At 35.0% G+C, this 20,698-nt stretch overlaps 1 protein-coding gene across 1 annotated transcript in view; it reads right to left on the bottom strand.

Annotated features, from left to right (window-relative positions):
• The window catches only part of LOC140596112 (uncharacterized), a 271,369-nt gene that overhangs the window by 173,323 nt on the left and 77,348 nt on the right, over positions 1 to 20,698 (bottom strand). The window contains exon 3 of the mRNA XM_072743503.1: positions 19,422 to 19,460. Coding sequence (XP_072599604.1) covers positions 19,422 to 19,460 — 39 coding nt within the window. The remainder of the gene's footprint in view (positions 1 to 19,421; positions 19,461 to 20,698) is intronic.

Genomic DNA, 20,698 nt, shown 5'->3' with positions numbered 1-20,698 from the left:
AGCAATTGCACTGCTGGGGATTTACCCCGAAGATATAGATGCAATGAAACGGCAGGACACTTGCACCCCGATGTTTCTAGCAGCAATGTTCACAATAGCCAAACTGTGGAAGAAGCCTCGGTGTCCATCGGAAGATTAATGGATAAAGAAGATATGGTATATATGTATATACACACAATGGAATATCACTCAGCCATTAGAAATGACTAATACCCACCATTTGTTTCAACGTGGATAGACTATAGGGTATTATGCTGAGTGAAGTAAGTCAATTGCAGAAGCAAAGACATTATATGGTATCATTCATATAGGGAATACAAAAATTAGTGAAAAAGGGGAAAGGAGAGAAAATGAGTGGGAAATACCAGAGAGGCTGACAGAATAAGAGACTCCTAACTCTTGGAAACGAACAAGGGGTAGTGGAAGGGGAGGTGGGCTGGGGTTGGGGGTGACTGGGTGACGGGCACTGAGGGGGGCACTTGATGGGATGAGCAGTGGTTGTTATATGTTGGCAAAGCGAACTCCAATAAAAAAAATTACAAATAAATATAAATAAATTTATGTTTAGGGTTTTTTGTAAACAAATGATTATTGAAAAAACCCAACTCCTTAAATTCCCAGAAAATGGCCTGATTTTCCAACCTCTCATGAATACAGTGAATGATCAATCTATTATAGAGGATTAGTGCAAGTTCATGCTTTTTGTCTTATGGTGAGACAATATTAAAGCATCTAATTTAGACTGCTAAAAGCACCACACTTATTGTATTTATTTTTTAAGATTTATTTATTTATTCATGATAGAGAGAAAGAGAGAGAGAGAGAGAGAGAGAGAGAGAGAGAGAGAGAGAGAGAGAGAAGCAGAGACACAGGAGGAGGGAGAAGCAGGCTCCATGCTGGGAGCCCGATGCGGGATTCGATCCCGGGACTCCCAGGATCGCGCCCTGGGCCAAAGGCAGGCAGTAAACCTCTGAGCCACCCAGGGATCCCCACCACATTTATTTTAAATGCAGAGCTTCTACTTACTAATATCATTTATTCAGTGGTGGCATTATTATAATAATTTCCTATTAAAAGAATACAGTTGTATGCCTCATTACAGAGATTTATTATATATAACTTATGCACATTTCTTGAATATCACTCTATTTTTTATGTTGACCAGACATTCTTATCACCTACCCACTCTTCTCTTTTTCCCTCGCTTTATTAAGATATAATTGACATATAACATGGTATAAATTTAGTGTATACAGTGTGATGACTTAATGCATGCAGATACCATGAAATGACTACAAATTTAAAGTTACTCAATACATTCATCACTTCACATAATCATATTTTGTATATGTGGTGTGAACATTTCAGATATAATATCTTGGCAACCTTAAGTATATAACACCATATAGCTAAGTATAGTCATCATGCTGTGTATTAGACCCCCAGAATTAATTCAACTTTGTCCTATTTGACTAACATCTACCCCTTTCCTCCAACCTCAAGCCCTTGGCAACTACCATTCTACTCTATAAGCTTGGCTTTTTAAATATTCTACATATATGTAAGATCATATAGTATTTCCTTTTATAAGTCTGACTTAATTCACATAACATAATGCCTTCACAGTCCATTCATGTTGTTGAAAATAGGAAGATTTCTTCCATTTTTATAGGTGAATAATATTCCATTTTATGTATACCTATCATGTTCGTGTATGTAGGTGTATACGTGTGTATGCATAATGTTTTATTTATCCATTCATCTATCAATGGACACTTAGATGTTTTACATTTTGACTAGTAAATAATTTTACAATGAACATGAGGGTGAAGATACCTGTTTGAGATAGGAATTTTATTTTCTTTGGATATATACCTGGAAGTAGGATTGCTCGATCATATGGTAGTTCTATTTTTAATTTTTTGAGAAGCCTCCATTCTGTTTCCCATGGTGGCTGCACCAATTTACATATCCACCAACAGAGCACAAGTTTCATCCACCTTAGCTAAGACTTGTTATCTTTTCTCTTTTTGATAATACCTATTCTCACAGGTGTAACATGATATGTCTTTGTGGTTTTGATTTGTAATTTCCCTGATGATCAGTAGTGTTGAACACTTTTTCTTGTACCTGTTGTTCATTTGTATGACTCCTTTTGAAAAATGTTTATGAGGCCTTTTGGCCATTTTTAAATTGGGTTATTTGTTTTGTTGCTATGGAGTTGCCAAAATTCCTTATATTGTTGGGATATTAACCCCTTATCTGATACATGGTTTGCAAATATGTTTTCCCATTCTGTAAGTTGCCTTTTCATTTTGTCATTTGTTTATTTTGTTGTGCAAAAGCTATTTAGTTTGAGGTAGCCCAACTTGTTTATTTTTGCTTTTTTTGCCTGTGCTTTTTGTGTCATAGCCAAAACGTCTTTGCCAAGAATAAATGTCAAGGAGTTTTTTCCATTTTTTTCTAGGAGATTTATGGTTTAAGGTCTTAAATGAAAGTCTTTAATCCATTTTGAACTATTTTTTTTGTGAGTGGTGTAATACAGGGATCCAAATATATTCTTTTGCATGTAAATATCCTGTTTTCCCAAAATCAGGTATTGAAGATAATAAACTTTTTTCCACTGAGTATTTTTGAGGCTGGGAAATGAGTTCACTTAACCCACTCTTACGTTCCCTACAGGCAGAACTATTTGTATTTGAAGAGTTCCCTTGTAATGCTGAGTAATTCTGGCTTAAGCATCAAATGACTCAAGCAAAATGAAGCTTTTTTCCCTTTCTTTCTGTGTGATTATTTACAAGATATTTATTCTACCATGTTGCTGAAATTTCTTAATTGGACTCCAGAGCTCTTTCAGAACTGTTTTTGTTGATGGGTATGTCTAATTGTAGCTCTGTCAGGGAATGAAGTCTGACATTTACTTCACTATTTTGATGTCATCACTCCCTTAGGGAAGATTATTGAAAACAATAAAAACAGTGTTTCACAGTGGGAACAGTGAGAAACTAGGCCTTTCTAAGCATTAACTTTATATATAAGATGATATTCAACAAAGCTCAGCCTTTCAGGACAAGGACTGATTTATTATTGCATTTATCTGTTTCGTCCTTTCTATAGCAGTGATTGGGGGATACTAGTCCCACAAATGTAGCACAGATCAAAATACATGCATGAGTAGTCAGTTTTATTTAAAATGACATGCTTCACATTGAGTATCAGGGCTTCAAAATAACTCAGTTCACTGTGTTTTACTTAAAGTGTATTTTTCCATGACTTATCATCCATGTTATGTTTTTCTATATATCATATCAGGATTCCACATTGTTCATAAGTAAGGAATAAAACTAATTATAAAATGTCTATGTCAATTGTACCTCCAAAAATACACTGTGAATTTTATAAAAATAGAAGGTAGAAGGCACTCAAAGTCTCTGATCTAAGAGCAACACAGGCTTCACAAAGGACATAATTTGCCATGAATTTAGCATGGTGACCTTATTTTTAAAGATTTATTTATTTTAAAAGGATGAGCACAGGGTGTTATTCTGTATCTTGGCAAATTGAACACCAATAAAAAATAAATTTATTATTAAAAAAGATTTATTTATTTGAGAAAGAGAGAGAGAAAGAGAGCACGAGTGTGAGGGACAGAGGAGAAAAAAAATCTCAAGCAGAGTCTGCACTGAGTGCAGAGCCTGACATGGGGCAATCTCACAACTCTGAGATCATAACCTAAGCAGAAAACAATAGTTGGAAGCTTAACCAACTGCTCCACCCAGGCATCTTTAGCATGATGATCTTGAACCGCCAAATACTGGCTGATTTTAGGTGCAATGACACATTTCTATTTCTTTTTTTAAAAGATTTTATTTATTTATTTATGAGAGACACAGAGAGAGAGAGAGAGAGAGGCAGAGACATAGGCAGAAGCAGGCTTCATGCAGGAAGCCCGATGTGGGACTTGATCCTGGAACCCTGGGATAACAACCTGAGCCAAAGGCAGATGCTCAACCACTAAGCCACCCAGGTGTCCCCTCATTTCTATTTCTAATTAAGTTTTAATATAATCACAAGTTGGCTTCCAGTTACAGCTCAGTGACACACTTACAATACAATGGCATGGATCCTTTGATTCCAGAGAATTTATGTTTAAGAATGACTTGTACTACTGGGTGATAAGTGCTCAAATGTTGAGTTTACTGGCATGTGTTAAGGGACATAGATTCCTTACTGCCTATTGTCTCTCCCTTAGAACCAATAGATGGATTAGTGATATTAGAAGACTAATGAATCCGCTTATCTACTCCAGTACGTGCTGTTCTGACAGGAAACTCATAGAAAAAGGTATTAGGGTGCCTCAGCTGAAAGGCTATTTTCTTTTAAATAGAAGCCACTATCCACTATCTAAGCTAGATATATTTGGAAGAGGTGATGTGCAGTATAGATGAATGGGGTAGGAAAGGAGGGCATTAAAATAATCAATAGTTAGATGGAATTGGACATTTTTGACATATTTATTTATTTGATTTATTTATGTATTTGTTGTATAAAGGTCCAAGGATAGTGGGGAATAAAAGAACACCCTGAAAAGCTTCTGACATGGAAATTGGCTATTTTCTTTAAATGGCAAACATAGAACTACATTACATTAAAACCTACTTTTGAAAATTTTTAATAGGATGTCTTAAAAGTCCAAACATAGTAAAAGCATACTTTAGGAAGGCCAGTATTAGATATAATTCATAAAATGTCACTTGTCACTAACAAAGCATGGAAAATATTATTTTCTTTATAGTTTATCCATTTTTCTTTCTTTTATTAAAGTATAATTAAAATACAGTGTTGTCTTTGTTTCAAGTGTACAATATAATGATTCAGCAATTCTATACATTGTTCAGTAGTCACTAAGATGTCTACTCTTGATCCCCTTTATCTATTTCACCCCTCCTCCCACTTAACCTCCCCTATGAGTGTTGTTTATTTTCTTTGTCTTTTTTCCTTTGCTTGTTTGTTTTCTTCCTACTCAATCCCATGTGGTCTGATTCTTGAGGCTACATTTAACCATTACATTGTTCTCAGAAGAAGATATTACTTTTAAAAGTTAAGTAATGTTCCTGGGACGCCCAGACGGGTCAGTGGTTGAGCGTTTGCCTTTGGCTCAGGCTGCGATCCCAAGATCCTGGGATCGAGTCTAGCATTGAGCTCCCTGCAGGGAGCCTGCTTCTCCCTCGGCCTATGTCTTTGCCTCTCTCTGCATCTCTCATGAATAAATAAAATCTTAAAAAAAAGATAAGTAATGTTCCAGATGTGTAGTTGTACCACTAAAGGGTTGCCAAAAAGATAGCATATGAGAGGCAGAATGACTCAAAATATCCAGGTATACAGGGATGAATTGCCTACAAGTGGCTGAATATTTTACTTAAAAATATTACTATCCTCTGTAAACTATTGAGTGTCAGTGTCATTAAAGGAAAAATGATTGCTTTTAATAAAGCCAAGGGAGTTTTTATAAATCTTTAGAAGATTTTATATATATATATATATATATATATATATATATATATATATATATATATCCTGACTTAACAGAATCTGATAATTTTTCAATCTGTATGATTTTCATGACTCTCATCTCTATCTCATTAAGTCATTAGCCAGCATAGCCAAACCCTGTACCTCATTAGAAAGAATTGAAATGAGGTGGATTTTAAAAATTGAAAAAGGAAAAATCAGCATATCTTGGGAGCTAGTTGTATATAGAGTAGTCAAGTAGTTGAATTTTTTTAAAAAATGTATTGAAATTCCAGTTAGTTAATTTACAGTGTAATATTAGTTTCAGGTGTACAATATAGTGATCCAACGCTTCCATATAACACTCAGTGCTCATCATAAGTGTGCTACTAAAGTACCCTCACTTATGTAACCCATCCACCCACCCACCTCCCCTCTGGTAACCATTAGTTTATTCTCTATAGTTGAGTCTTTTTCTTGCCTCTTTTTGTTCTCTTTACTCATTTGTTTTGTTTCTTCAATTCCACATGTAAGTGAAATCATATGCTATTTGTCCTTCTCTGACTGACTTATTTTGCCTAGCATTATGCTTTCTAGCTCTATCCACATCACTGCAAATGGCAAGATTTCATTCTTTTTATGGCCAAGTAATAGTCCAGTGTGTGTGTGTGTGTGTGTGTGTGTGTGTGTGTATGCCACATCTTCTTTATTCATCAGTTGGTGGACATTGGGGCTTTTTCCATAATTTGGCTATTGTTGAAAATGCTGCTATAAACATTGGGGTGCACATATCCCTTCCAATCAGTATTTTTGTATCCTTTGGGTAAATACCTAGTAGTGCAATTGCTGGATGGTAGGATAATTCTATTTCTAACTTTTGAGGGAAGTTCTTGCTCAATCTTCTTTCCAGAATAGCTGCACCAGTTTGCATTCCTACCAACAGTATAAGAGGGTTACCCTTTCTTTATATCCTTGTCAATGCATGTTATTTCCTGTGTTGTTAATTTTAGCCATTCTGACTGGCATGAGGTGATATTCGTTGTAGTTTTCATCTGTATTTTCCTGATAATGAGTAGTGTTGACATCTTTTCATGTGCATTTTAATCATTTTATTTTATTTTTAATTATTTTCTAAAGATTTATTTATTTCTTTTAGAGAGAGAGGGGAGGGATAAAGTTAGAGAATGTTTAACCAAACCCTGCACTGAGCATGGAGCCCAACACAAGGCCTGATCTCCTGACCCATGAGATCATGACCTAAGCTGAAACCAAGAGTTGAATGTTTAACTGACTGAGCCACCCAGATGCCACTCAAGGCATTTTCTTTTTTAAAGATAAAATCTTTTAAAAGATTTTATCTATCTATCTATCTATCTATCTATCTATCTATCTATCTATTTTAGAGAGAGAATGTGAGCTGGTGGGGGACGGGGACCAGAGGGAGCGGGAGGGGGAAAGAATCCCAAGCAGACTCCACGTTGAATACAGAGCCCAAAATGAGGCTCTCTCCCAGGACCTTGAGATCATGACCTAAGCCAAAGCCAAGAGTCAGGACATTCAGCTTACTGAGCCACACAGGCACGTGTGCTAGCCATGTTTTATCACGTCTTCTTTATCCATTCATTAGATGATGGACACTTGAGCTGTTTCTAGAATTTGGCTATTGTAGATAATGCTGCTAAAAACATAGGGGTGCATGTATCCCCTTGAATTAGTATCTTTGTATTTTTGGGGTAAATATCTAGTAGTACAATTGCTGGATGGTAGCATAGTTCCATTTTTAACTTATTAAAGAACTTCCATACTGTTTTCCAGAGGGGATGCAAAAGCTTTCATTCCCGCTAACAGTGCAAGAGGGTTACCCTTCCTCCACATCCTCCCCAACACCTGTTGGTTATTTTACTTTTGATTTTCCCCATTCTGATAAGTATGAGGTGATATCTCACTGCAGGTTTGATTTGCATTTCTCTAATGATGAGTGATACTGAGCATCTTTTCATGTGTCTATTGGCCATCTTGATGTCCAGATGTCTGGATGTCTTTTTTGGGAAAATATCTATTCTTGTCTTCTTCCCATTTTTAAATTGGATCATTCATTTGTTGTATGTTGAGTTTTATAAGTTATTTTTTAAAGATTTTATTTATTCATGAGACACACACACACACACACAGAGAGAGAGAGAGAGAGAGAGAGAGGCAGAGACACAGGCAGAGGGAGAAGCAGGCTCTGATGTGGTACTGGATCCCAGGACTCCAGGATCACACCCTGGGCCAAAGGCAGGTGCTAAACCGCTGAGACACCAGGGATCCCATATAAGTTCTTTATATATTCTGGATACTAACCCTTTATAAGATATGTCATATGCAAATATCTTCTCTCATTCAGTAGGTTGCCTTTTAGTTTTGCTGATTATTACCTTTGCTGTGCAGAAGCTTTTATTTTGATGAAGCCCTAATAGTTTTTTTTTTTGTCTCCCTTGCCTCAAAGAAATATCTAAAAAGAATTTGCTACAGCTAACGTCAAAGAGGTTACTGCCTGTGTTCTCCTCTAGAATTTTTATGGTTTCAGGTCTCACATTTAGGTCTTTTAAAGTCAAAGATGGCTTACAATTTTATATGGCTGAACAGCCAAATATATCATAATGTAAATGGTGTCTTTGTTCAAAGAAAAGTCCTTATTATCTGTTAATATTAATGGATAATAAGCATTTATTAGGAGTTTCAAAGATATAATAATTTATTCTGAAAATTATTCTTACACTATGTTAAATATGTCAATTATTTAAATTAGAATTATCAAAGCTAGAGACTAATACTTTGTGAATTTCTTAGTGTGAAATATAATCATTTGGCTGTAAGTACACATTATACACATGGTACATAATTAGTGATCCAAACCTAAATGAAACTTACTTCAAATGCAACATAGTAAATGAAATAATAGCTTATAATTACAACAGATACCATTTATTGAACCCCTACTATATGCTAGACACTGGACTCAGGATTTACTCATATTATTTCTAATCATCACAACAGTGTTGCAAGGGATCTGTTTGATCTCTATTAAGTAGATGAAGAAACTGAAGATTAGAGAAGGTAAATAACTTAAACAAGGTCACACAGTACTAATATGATTAATAATTAGCTGCTTGAAGTAAAATATGGAAAATATTTTATCTAAACACAATGTGACTTCCCCACAAAAACAGTTTTTAGCCATTTACACTTATGGGTGAATAAAATGTCTAAAAACATATGTTCCTGAGGGATAGATGAAAAAAAGAGAGCAGTAGGGCACCGTTCCTTAAGACCAAAATGGGTAAAAGCAAAAATAAAGATCATTCACTTCAAATAGTGTTTATAGGAAAGCTCTGATGTGGTAAGCAGGATAGTGGCCCTTTCCAAAGATTTTCATGTCATAATCCCTGGAACCTGTGAATGTGTTATGATATGTGGCAAAAGGGAATTAAAATTGCTTAAAAATCAACCTCAAAAATGGGAAGATTATGCTGAATAATTCACATGGGCCTAGTGCAATAAATGGGCCCTTAAAAGCAAAAGAGGTCAGAAAAATTCACAAAAATGTCACAAAGTAGAGGCAGAAGAGATGGAAAGCATGAGATTCAATCAGCCATGACTGGCTTTGAAGATGAAGTGTGGGGCCTATGAGGCAAAGAATGTGAGTGGCCTTCAGTAGCTGGAAATCACTCTCAGTGACAGCCAGCAGAGATACAAGGACCTTAGCCCTACAACTGTAAGAGACTGAATTCTGACACTAATCTGAATGAACAAGGAAATGGATTTTCCCCTGGTACAACAAGAAAGGAAAAGCAGCTCTTCAGAGACCTTGATTTTAGCCTATTCAGACCTATACCAGACTTCCAATATACAAAACTATAAAATAATAAATTGGTGGTGTGGTAAAGCCTTAAATTTGTGGTAATTTATTATGGAAGGAATAGAAAACACACTACTGGAGTTACCTTTTCCAGTGCTACTATTGAGATGGATGTATCTTGCTACTATCTCCATATCTCAGTGTCCTTCACCTCAGACTCCTCTCTTTATTTGTTTCTCATCCTGATATTTCCTACTTCCATTATATTTGGTGGTGCATTTATTATTTTAAAACTTACTGAAAGTTTATCAAAGAAGGATGCTATATATGTACCACAAATAATACTAAAGATACCATTCAATAGGCAGACCTTTGCATTGACAGGGTTTATGAGTAGTAATCATTTTAACAGTTGATACTTTCCTACAGGGAGTTACTTTGTATGATAAACATGCTGGGTATGGGGTTAGGTTTTTTACATTCCAAAAAATAAGGCATATCATGCATGTTGTCATGAATAACAGGATTTCATTCATTCTCATGGGTGAATAATATTCTACTATATATATATGCCTTCTTTTATCTATTCATTCATTAACAGACACTTAGGTTGTTTCCATATCTTGGCTGTTGTGAATAATGTTGGAATAAACATGGAAGAGTAAATATGTTTTGATATCCTGTTTTCATTTTTTTTAGAAAAAATGCAGAAGTAGGAGTGCTGGATCATACTGTAGTTCTATTTATAATTTTAAAAGAAACTTCCCTGCTACTTTCCTTAGTGTCTATACCAATTTACATCCCCACCAGTAGTGCACAAGTGTTCCCTTTCTCCATATCCTCAACAACACTTGTTATATCTTGTCTTTTTGATGACAACCATTCTAACAGGTGTGAGGTGATATCTCATTGTGGTTTTGTTTTACATGTAAAAAAAAAGATGAATTCACAGAATCAGAGAGCAAAATTGCAGTTACCAGAGGCTGGGCCTTGGGAAAATGGGGAGATACTGATCAAATGGTCCAAACTATTAGAAGATGTGTAAGTTCTGGGGATCTAATGTGCAGCATTGTGATTATAGTCAACAATGATATACTTCAAAATTCTTGAGATGAGATATTAAATGTTCTTATCACAGAAAAATAATAATACTTATGTGATAGGATAGAGGTGTCAGGCAATGCTACAGTAGTAATTATTTTGCAATATATAAATATATCAAATCAACATGGTTGTATACCTTAAATGTATACAATGTTATTAGTTAATTATATCTCATTAAAAAATATGCTTGCTAACACCCAGCATCACTTACAGATTTTTAATGAATCAGTGATACTATTTGTATATTTTTTATTGGGGTTCAATTTGCCAACATATACTATAACACTCAGTGCTCATCCCGTCAAGACCTCCCTCAGTGCCCGTCACCCAGTCACCCCATCCCCCTGCCAACCTCCCCTTCCACCACCCCTTTTTTTGTTTCCCAGAGTTAGGAGTCTCTTGTGTTTTGTCACCCTCTCTGATATTTCCCACTCATTTTCTCTCCTTTCCCCTTTAATCCCTTTCACTATTTTTTATATTCTCTGAATGAATGAAACCATATAATGTTTGTCCTTATTTTTCAGTGGTATACTAAAGCTGGCTTTCACTGGCTTGCTAGAGGTAATTGGTGAATTATCAGACATTTGGCAAGCTGGTTGTTATATATATCCATTATTAAAAATAAATAAAATAAGCTTATAATTATTTGAATTATGCTAACAACAAAGGTAGTTTATGCTCAAAACTCACTTTTTGTTGTTTTACCACATTTTCTACTCCATTCTCGAGTCATTTAAATCTATTGTACGACTATATATTTCTTCCTAACCGCATCATCATGGTGGACCGAGATCAGACACAAACAGGATATCCACATCATGGAAACTGACAAACTTCTGATTCTACAAATCAAGTCTTGATTTATTGTTTTTACTCACTGTTTAGATTTATGAAAGTGAAGAAAAATATTAATGATCCAGATTAAATTTAAAAGTGTGACTGTCCATGTCTGTAGCTATTCTATTGTGAATGTCACAAAACGTTGTGTAAATAATATTCTGAGATTCAAAGAGTATCATTTGATTCAACAAAGAAATAATTCATATTATTAATGAGCAAACTTTCAATATGCACATTAATTATTGTATTTTTATATGTCATTAACATAAAAATATCACCTAATATTTATGGTGAAATTATGTTCATTTGTAAATTGCAAATACAGAGTTCATCAAAAATCAATGAAAGCAGATAGCTGCAGCAGCACACCATGCCCAGGCTCTGCATCCAGCTGTGTGCCTCCAGCCACCATCACTTGCTGAGTCCAGATCCTCCCAGCCACAAACTCCAGCTACTGGGCTTGAACATAGGGCCCAGCCTCAAACTCCAGCCACCTCCAGCCACCACAGTACTCCAGGAGATCCAGCACTGGGCTAGTGGCTCAGTACAAATTTTGCTAACACTGTCGCCCCACTCCCAAGTTATCCAGTAGGCATAGTCCCTCAGAGCTGATTTGCCTGGGTCCCACTAATGCCACAGAGAGCAAGCACAGCTCACAGCAAGCAAAGAGTCAGTGCAGATGACTGGACTAAAAGTAAAAGTGACTCAGACAGAATAGGGCATAAGCAGCACACATAAGATATTCTTTTGAAGTGCCTGGGCACTGCAGAACCTCTTCTTGATAAAGTCACTACTTTCCAGAGCAGAAGACATAGACATAGCTGAGTTTTCTTTCTTCTTTCTTTCTTTCTTTCTTTCTTTCTTTCTTTCTTTCTTTCTTCTTTCTTTCTTAGCTTTTCTTACCTTTATTTCTTAATACATAGAAACAGACACAGGGAGGCAGACAAAATGAAGAGACAGAGAAATTTATCCCAAATGAAAGAACAGAACAAGTCCACAGCCAGAGATCTAAGTGAAACAGATATAAGTAACATGCCTGATAGATAATTTAAAGCAATGATCAGAAAGGTACTCACTGGATTTGATAAAAGAACAGAAGACATGAGTGAGACTCTTAACACAAAGATAACAAATAACACAGCAGAGATAAATGGCTTAATAAATGAAATGAGAAACATGCTTGATGGAATGAACAGCAAGATAGAAGAAGCAGAGGAAGGAATTCAGTGACCTAGATGACAAAGTAATGGGAAGTAATCAAGCTGACCAAAAGAGAGAAAATACAATATTATGCAAAACAAGAATAGACTTAGGGAAATTAATGGCTCCATCAAATGTAATAACATTCATATTGTAGGAGTCTCAGAAGAAGAAGAGATAGGAAAGAAGACAGAAAATATATTTGAGGAAATAATAGCTGAAAGTTTCCTTAAATCTAAGGAATTAAACAGATATCCATATACAGGTGGCACAGAGAAATCAACAAAATCAAAATCAACATCAAAATCAACAAAAACAGGCCAATACTAAGATATGTTATAATAAAATTTACAAAAGAAAGTGATAAAAAAAATCTTAAAAGCATCAACAAAAGAAGTCCTTAAGTTACAAATTAAGATCCATAAGGCTAGCTGCAGATTTCTCAACAGAAACATGGCAAGCCAGACAATACTGGCATGATATATTCAATGTGCTGAATGGGAAAAATATGCACCTGAGAATACCCGATAAATCTATCATTCAGAATAGGAGGAGAGATGAAGAGCTTCCCAGAGAAACAAAAACTAAAAGAGTCTATGACCACTAAATCAGCCCTGCAAGAAATATTAAAGGGGATTTTCTGAGTGGAAAGGAGACACCAAAAGTGAGAGTATGGAGATAGGAAACACAAAAGCAGAAAAAATGAATATTTCTGTAAAAAAAATCAATCAAGGAATTCACAAAATAAAAGGATGTAAAATATAACAACTTATACCTAAAATATAGGGAGGAGAGGAGCAAAGAATTGGTTCAATTGTGTGACCATAACTTGATATAGACTGCTAAATGCAGAAGAGGTTATACACAAATCTAATGGTAACCATATATCAAAAACTATTAGTAAATATGCAAAGAATAAAGAGGCAGAAATCCAAATATATCACTAAAGAAAATCAGCAAATCATGAAAGAGTAAAAGACAAGAAAGGATCAGAGAAAATCTTCAGAAACAATCACAGAACAAATAATAAAAAAAAAAACAAATAATAGAATGATAAAATAAAGTATACTAGTGGTAGTATATTGTTTTTGTTAACATTTTTCTGCTTCATTTAGCCAACCAGACACTTGTTAAAACCCTGAGGATTTTTTAAGCTAGATCATATAAAACTCCCAACAGTATTTGGTTAGCAGCTGACATACTTTTATAAAATTTATTCTACATAATTAGTCTATTAACTAATTAAATTAAATATAATCAGATATTTTATGAGTAAATTTAATGCACATATGTAAACATAATATGAATCTGTCATTAAAGAGAATCTAAATTTTCAAAACTCATAAAAACTTTAAAAATTTTTAATAAAAATAAATAAAATAAAAAAGAGACTCTTAATTATAGAGAACAATCTGATGGTTACCAGAGGGGAGGGCAGTGGGGCACTGGGTTAAATAGATGATGCAGATTAAGGAGTACATTTGTGATGAGCACTGGGTGATGCATGGAATTGCTGAATCACTATATTGTACAACTATATTGTCATATTGAAATATAACACTGTATGTTAGCTAACTGGAATTAAAATAAAAACGTAAAAAAATCAATGAAAGTATCCTCTGAAAATTAATTGGCTATATGGAATTTATAATAAAGGATATCATGCGTTTTGATATTTTTAATTATGTGCTACACACCTTAAGAAAGATTTACATATATCATACATGTTTATGTATATTTATATATCTATCTAAATCTATATTTATATATCATGCCCTTATTTTTCCAGACAACCAGTTGGACATTTACCAATACACTGTTGATTTATGATTTAACTTTGTAAAGGTAATTTTTATTCACTCTGCTAAAATAGTTAAGCTTTAGTACATAGATGCAAAGATAATAAATACAAAATCCCTGCCATCTAAAAAGGGCATAACATTCAAGGATAATAAGAATCCTGAGTACTTTGACATGTGGCAAAAGCAAAGATAACTATTTTTCTCTTCTCTATGAAGTGTGGTGATAACCAAAACATGAGGGAAAAGGACTCCACAAAAATTACTCTTTTTGAAAAAGATTTTATTTATTTTATTCATAAAAGACACACAAAGAGAGGCAGAGAAATAGGCAGAAGGAGAAGCATACTCCCCACAGGGAGCCCGATGCCAGACTCGATCCGGGGACTCAATCCTGGGACTAAATCTCGGGATTCCAGGATCCTGCTCTGAGCTGAAGGCAGACGCTCAACCACTGAGCCACCCAGGCATTCCTAAAAATGACTCTTTAAACAGTCAACAGTACTCTCTTTGGGTCCTATGAATCAAGGGGTTAGGACTCTATATTAGACTATGATTTCTCTACAACTTCTATTCACAGAAATTCAAAGCATTAACAGATATCTACAATGACTCTCAAGGCTGATCCTTCCTTTTAAATCCTTATAAAAAAAAAGTTATGGTCTTTCATTATCTCTCAAATATACACTGCGCTCCACAATCTCTCAACCTCTTTTTTTTTTTTTTTTACTTGAGATGACCATTCCTCATGAACTCCTAGTTGAAAAGTGTTGTTTCTTGTATATCCTTGAGAACTTGATCATCAGTTCTGAATTTACTCATCTATGTGTTATAAGAAAGCTTATAGTAAAAAGTTTATGCTCGGGGCACCTGAGTGGCTCAGTGGTTGAGTGTTTACCTTTGGCTCAGGTCATGATCCCAGGGTACTGGGACAGAGTCCAGCATCGGGCTCCCCACAGGGAGCCTGCTTCTCCCTCTGCCTAGGTCTCTGCCTCTCTCTCTGTGTCTCTCATGAATAAATAAATAAAATCTTTTTTAAAAAGCTAATGGCTAACATACAATGTTATATGGTAAAAAAATAGAATACTCATGGTTTATTCTAATACCCTCAAATTTATATATTATTTATGTATGTTGATTCCTTTAGAGAAATCCTTGCCCCTGTCTGAATGAAGAAAAGTTTGGAAAGGATCTGTAAAGCATTTTGTAAGCCTAAAAGTATACATACATACACACACACACACACACACACACATACACACACACCATATATATATACCATATATATACAAACTTCATATACATATATATGTATGTATTTTGCAGATGGTAAAGCTTACAAATGTAAGCTGTTAATATTATTCCTTTTTTTGTTGTTACCATCACAATTTTTAAAGATAGCTGGCCTCCTTTCCTTTTCATTTTTAACACCTGTTGTTTTTGACCAGCAATAGCAAGAGGATTTAATTGCCTGAAATAAAGTAGAAAAGTCAGGAATGCTGAAAAATGAATTGGAGAGCTAGCATTAAAGATAAGGATTAAACTAACAAAGACTTTTAATGGTAGATTTAGGCGGTCTGATTTTAATCAGTTGGGTTTTTCCACAAAAGAGTGTTTGAGGATAATGCCAAAGAAAGATTATTCTGGATAAAATTTGTAGTGTGTATTGGAGCAGAAGGCCAGGAGACTGCAGGATACAGCTCTCCAATACTAATATTACTACTACTATGGTGGAGAAAGAGGAGGAATAGGAGGAGGAGGTGCAGCGGCAATGGAGTGGAAGGAAGAGATGGTAAAGGAAGAGAAATAGCTGCTACAGCTAATATTAAGCACTATATACAAAACTTAAAGCTAGGGATGCCTGGGTGCTCAGTGGCTGAGCCTCTGCCTTTGGGTCAGGGAGTGATCCTGGGTTCCTGGGATCAAGTTCAGCATCAGGCTCCCCGCAGGGAGCCTGCTTCTCCCTCTGCCTATGTCTCTGCCTCTCTCTCCGTGTCTCTCATGAATAAATAAATAAGATCTTTAAAAAATTAAAGCAAATTATCTCAGGTAATATTTACAACAATTTTAGCATTGTCATGATCTCTATTTTGCAGATAAAGCAAGGGAAGCACTGAGCCATTAAGTAATGTGTGCAACATCACAGCTATTAAGTTTCACCTGAAATGTAAACTTAGGCAGCCTGACTCTAGAGCTCAAATTCTAAATCTGAATTCTAAATTCCAATTCTGAATAATTTAAAGATGTGATTTCTTTGAGATGCCATACCCCCAAATAATTGAATGCATTTCCAATAATACCATTCAATTAAAAACTAATAAAAAAATTCTACAACAACCAGAAGTATCTGTAGTTAAATGAATCTGATGGCCCAAAATAAGCATTTTAATGAAATAGCATTTTTTTCAGATTTTATTTTATTTATTAATGAGGGACACAGAGAAGAGAGAGAGAGAGCAGCAGAGACAATCAGAGAAAGATAAATACCATATGATTTTTCTGTATGTTGGTAAATTGAACACCAATAAAAATTAATTAAAAAAACAAAACAAAACAAAACAAATTCATAAAGAAAAAAAGAGACAAACAAAGGCAACAAAAAACTAACCCAGATTCTTAAATACATAGAGATCAAACTGGTGGTTGCCAGAGGGGAGGTGGGTGGGAGGATGGGTGAAATAGGTGAAGGGGATTAAGAGTACACTTATAATGAAAGCACAAAGTAATATATAGAACTGTTGAACCACAATGTTGTGCGCCTGAAACTAAGTAACACTGTGTGTCAATTATACTGAAATTTACGAAATAATAAATAAAACTCAGGGCACTTGAGTGGCTCAGTCAGTTAAGTGTCTGCCTTTGAGCCAGGTCATGATCTCAGGGTCCTGGGATTGAGCCCCACATCAGGCTCCCTGCTCAGTGGAGATTTTGCTTCTCCCTCTAACTCTGCTCCTCCCCCTGCTTATGGTCTCTCTCTTGCCCCCTCTCTTTCTCAAATAAATAAATGAAAAATCTTTTGAAATAAATAAATAAATAAATAAATAAATAAATAAATAAATATCTTAAAAAATGAAACAGCATTTTGATAAAATTTTACTTGAAAACTTTAAGTTTGACAACCATTTTCAATTGCAAATATATTTGCTTTTTCCCATTGGGAGCTACTATAGACAGTAAAAAAAATAGTGTAAATAGTAGGCAAAAGGTGATTTGAAGCAAAAGATATATGTGAATCCTTCCAAATCTCAAAACTCAGGAGAAAGTTTGTTTCATTCCTCAAAAGTAACTAAATAGAGCAACTCTACAACTAGGTTATGTCCAAGATATCTATCTTATTATTCACTGCTAATCCAATTTTCTGATTGTTTAGATATCCAATTTAATCCCAGGATGGATGATAATGGCATATTTTTAAAAATCCATATGTTATGAGTTCATACATAAGCAATCTATACTAAGTTGATTGCCTAGAAAGCAACTTAAAAATGCATCTCTACGTGTCATTTTCATTCCTGTTGTGTCTAACTATATGTGGTGTGTGTGTATGTGTGTGTATGTGTAAGAGAAAGCACTAATAAGTGAATTCCTGAAAATGTCTTCACAAAATATGTTTAGTCCTCTATGGGGTGCCTAGGTGGCTCAGTCAGTTAAATGTCTGACTCTTGATTTCAGGTCGGGTCATGATCTCAGGGTTAAGAGATCAGTCAGTGTTGGGCTCCATCCTCAGTGGGGAGTCCACCTGAGATTCTCTCCCTGTCTTTCTGCTTCTCCCCACTGTGCTCACTCTCACTCTCTTTCTCTCTCTAAAATAAATAGGGGCACCTCGGTGGCTCAATAGTTGGGCCTCTGCCTTTGGCTCAGGTCATGATCCAGGGGTCCTGAGATGGAGTCCCACATCGGGCTCCCTGCAGGGAGTCTGCTTCTCCCTCTGCCTATGTCTCTGCCTCTCTCTTTATGTCTTTCATGAATAAATAAATAAAATCTTTAAAACAATAAATCTTAAAAAAAAGAGAAATTATGTTTAGCCCTTTACTTTAAAGGCCAATTGTTTAAGAAAGTGATTCTACTTCTTTTGAACACATTAGATTTTGTACCTTGAGCCTGAATCCTGAGTGTGAAATACAAAATTTGCAAAAGATAACACACCTGGTAAATAATTTCTTTTCAAATAGTAATTGTAGTTTTTCTACGTTCTGTGGCTAAAAATTGAAAAATCAGTATCTCTTTGCTGAAATACATTCATGCTTTAATAATCCTTCTGGGGGCACCTGAGTGGTTCAGTAGTTGAGCATCTGCCTTTGTCTCAGGTCATGATCCCAGGGTCCTGGGATCGAGTCCTGCATTGGGCTCCCCATGGGGAACCTACTTCTCCCTCTTCCTATGTCTTCCTCTCTGTGTGTCTCTCATGAATAAATAAATAAACATCTAAAAAATAGTCCTCCTGTGTATTCACTTGCAAACTCTTCTCACTTGCAAAAACACATCTTTGAGACAATAGTAAATTAATTATGAGAAATTTTCTGGTAAATAGATATGTTATCATAAAAAATGGACACAAACAGAAAAGTCCTCACTATTTAGAAACTCTTACAGACTTACAGAAACAAAAAATAACACAATTGTCCAGAAATTACTTGGATAACATTATATAACCATCTCTCTCTCTCTCTCTCTCTCTCTCTCTCTCTCACACACACACACACACACACACACACACACACACAGCTTGAATAGTACAGAAGAGAAAGGAGGTGACCATGTATTCAAAACCCATGACATCCAAAAGCTCAGAGCCAGATCCAAAAGCTCAGATCAGGTGCTAGAACCTTTACAGAAACAGGATTAAATAGTATCCATGCAAAATGAACCAGTCAGTCATCCAGATGTCTCCAGCTGGATATTTGGTGTACTAAGAAGAAAAGATCCCATTTGACTCCTTTTTCCCACATTGCAGGCAGCTGTCAATAGTATCAATTCCAAAGCAATTTAGTAACTATACTTTGAACCATAAAATTATAAAGCTCAGTATATCCTATCTGATCTTTAGTCTTTAGTGTTGCAATAAATAATTTTTTACTTAGTTCTCAATAGATTTTTTGTTGTTGCTGTTACTATTGTTTTCTTACCTGATCTTCTCCTTGCATATCTTGCTCTTCAACTTTGTCCTATGGGGAAAAAATCAAGAAAATTTATAAAGAATATATAGCCAAGGAAGAGGAAACTGTATTTTAAAGAGAAGTTAAACTGTTAAGAAAGGCAAACATAAAGTGAACTATAATTTATTCACAGTGAGCTTCAATTCTACTTCTGTGGGAATTAAGCTTAAATGCATTACATACTAGTATTTTAGTGCAGTTATTCAATTATCTGCAGATTGTACATTCAACCAACATTTCTATATTTCACAAAATATTTATTTGGAGACACTTTGTAAAACAGATTTTTAAGATTAAAAAAATCCAATTTCTTAAGCTTCTGGTATCTCTCCCATAAGATTACTGACTCTCCTTCTGAAATAATATGTGAAGTATTTAGTTTCCACCCCCATATCCTAAGAAAAAAAATCACCTGAGTCTGAAGACTTGCACTCTTGGAAATTTCATTTCTCAGAAAAGAAAAACATAATAAGAACAGTTTCTCTGGTCCAAATTTTGAACAAGAAAGAAGAACTATTCATAAGACCTAGAAGCCTTGAGAGAAAGTGACCATGTCATCTTATAGTTAGTAAGTAGTAATGAAGGAAGGGAATGGTAGGCATAGTCAGACACATGTCTTGCTATTAATAGAATGACATTTCCAAGCAGCTGTCCAAATAGTTCAAGTCCTCCATTACAACTGTAACTTACCTCAGGAGTCAATATAAAAAATCAATCAGATAACAATTTTGGAATTTAAATAACTATGAATGAACTTGAGGAAATTCCTGCTCTAGAGGCTACTTAAGTGATAAAAGCCTATAGTGAGAGAATAACACAATTTCCCTAATTTTGTCTTACTGTGCAGTCAGCCATTGTGGAACCAGATATCTATTCAAATAGTTGGTGAAACATTAGTTTTTTTTTTATCTTACATATCTTTAGTACTTATATTTAACTGTAATTTCTATTAAGAAGGCTAGAAAAATGAGATTGTAGAAGAAAGACCAAAAGATAAGGTTATTTGTATTTATCAGCTTTATAATTATTTAATTTTTTCCCCCTTGGAATGCTAAAGAATAGAAAGAAAGGGAGATGAACTTTAATTGCAAATATATATTGGTGGTAAGTCACAATAAGAGCTGTAAAAATTAAGATATGAAAATGAGTTCTATCAGCTTCCTTTACAGAACAGAGAACCATCCATTTATCTCTGGGTAAAAAGGAAGAGTACTAAAAAGGCAACAATTGAACACTGAGTTTAGCTC

Source organism: Vulpes vulpes, chromosome X (assembly GCF_048418805.1).
Source record: "Vulpes vulpes isolate BD-2025 chromosome X, VulVul3, whole genome shotgun sequence".
NCBI lineage: Eukaryota > Metazoa > Chordata > Mammalia > Carnivora > Canidae > Vulpes > Vulpes vulpes.
The sequence above is the reverse complement of the archived record's forward strand: the minus strand, read 5'-3'. Positions and strand labels throughout refer to the sequence as shown.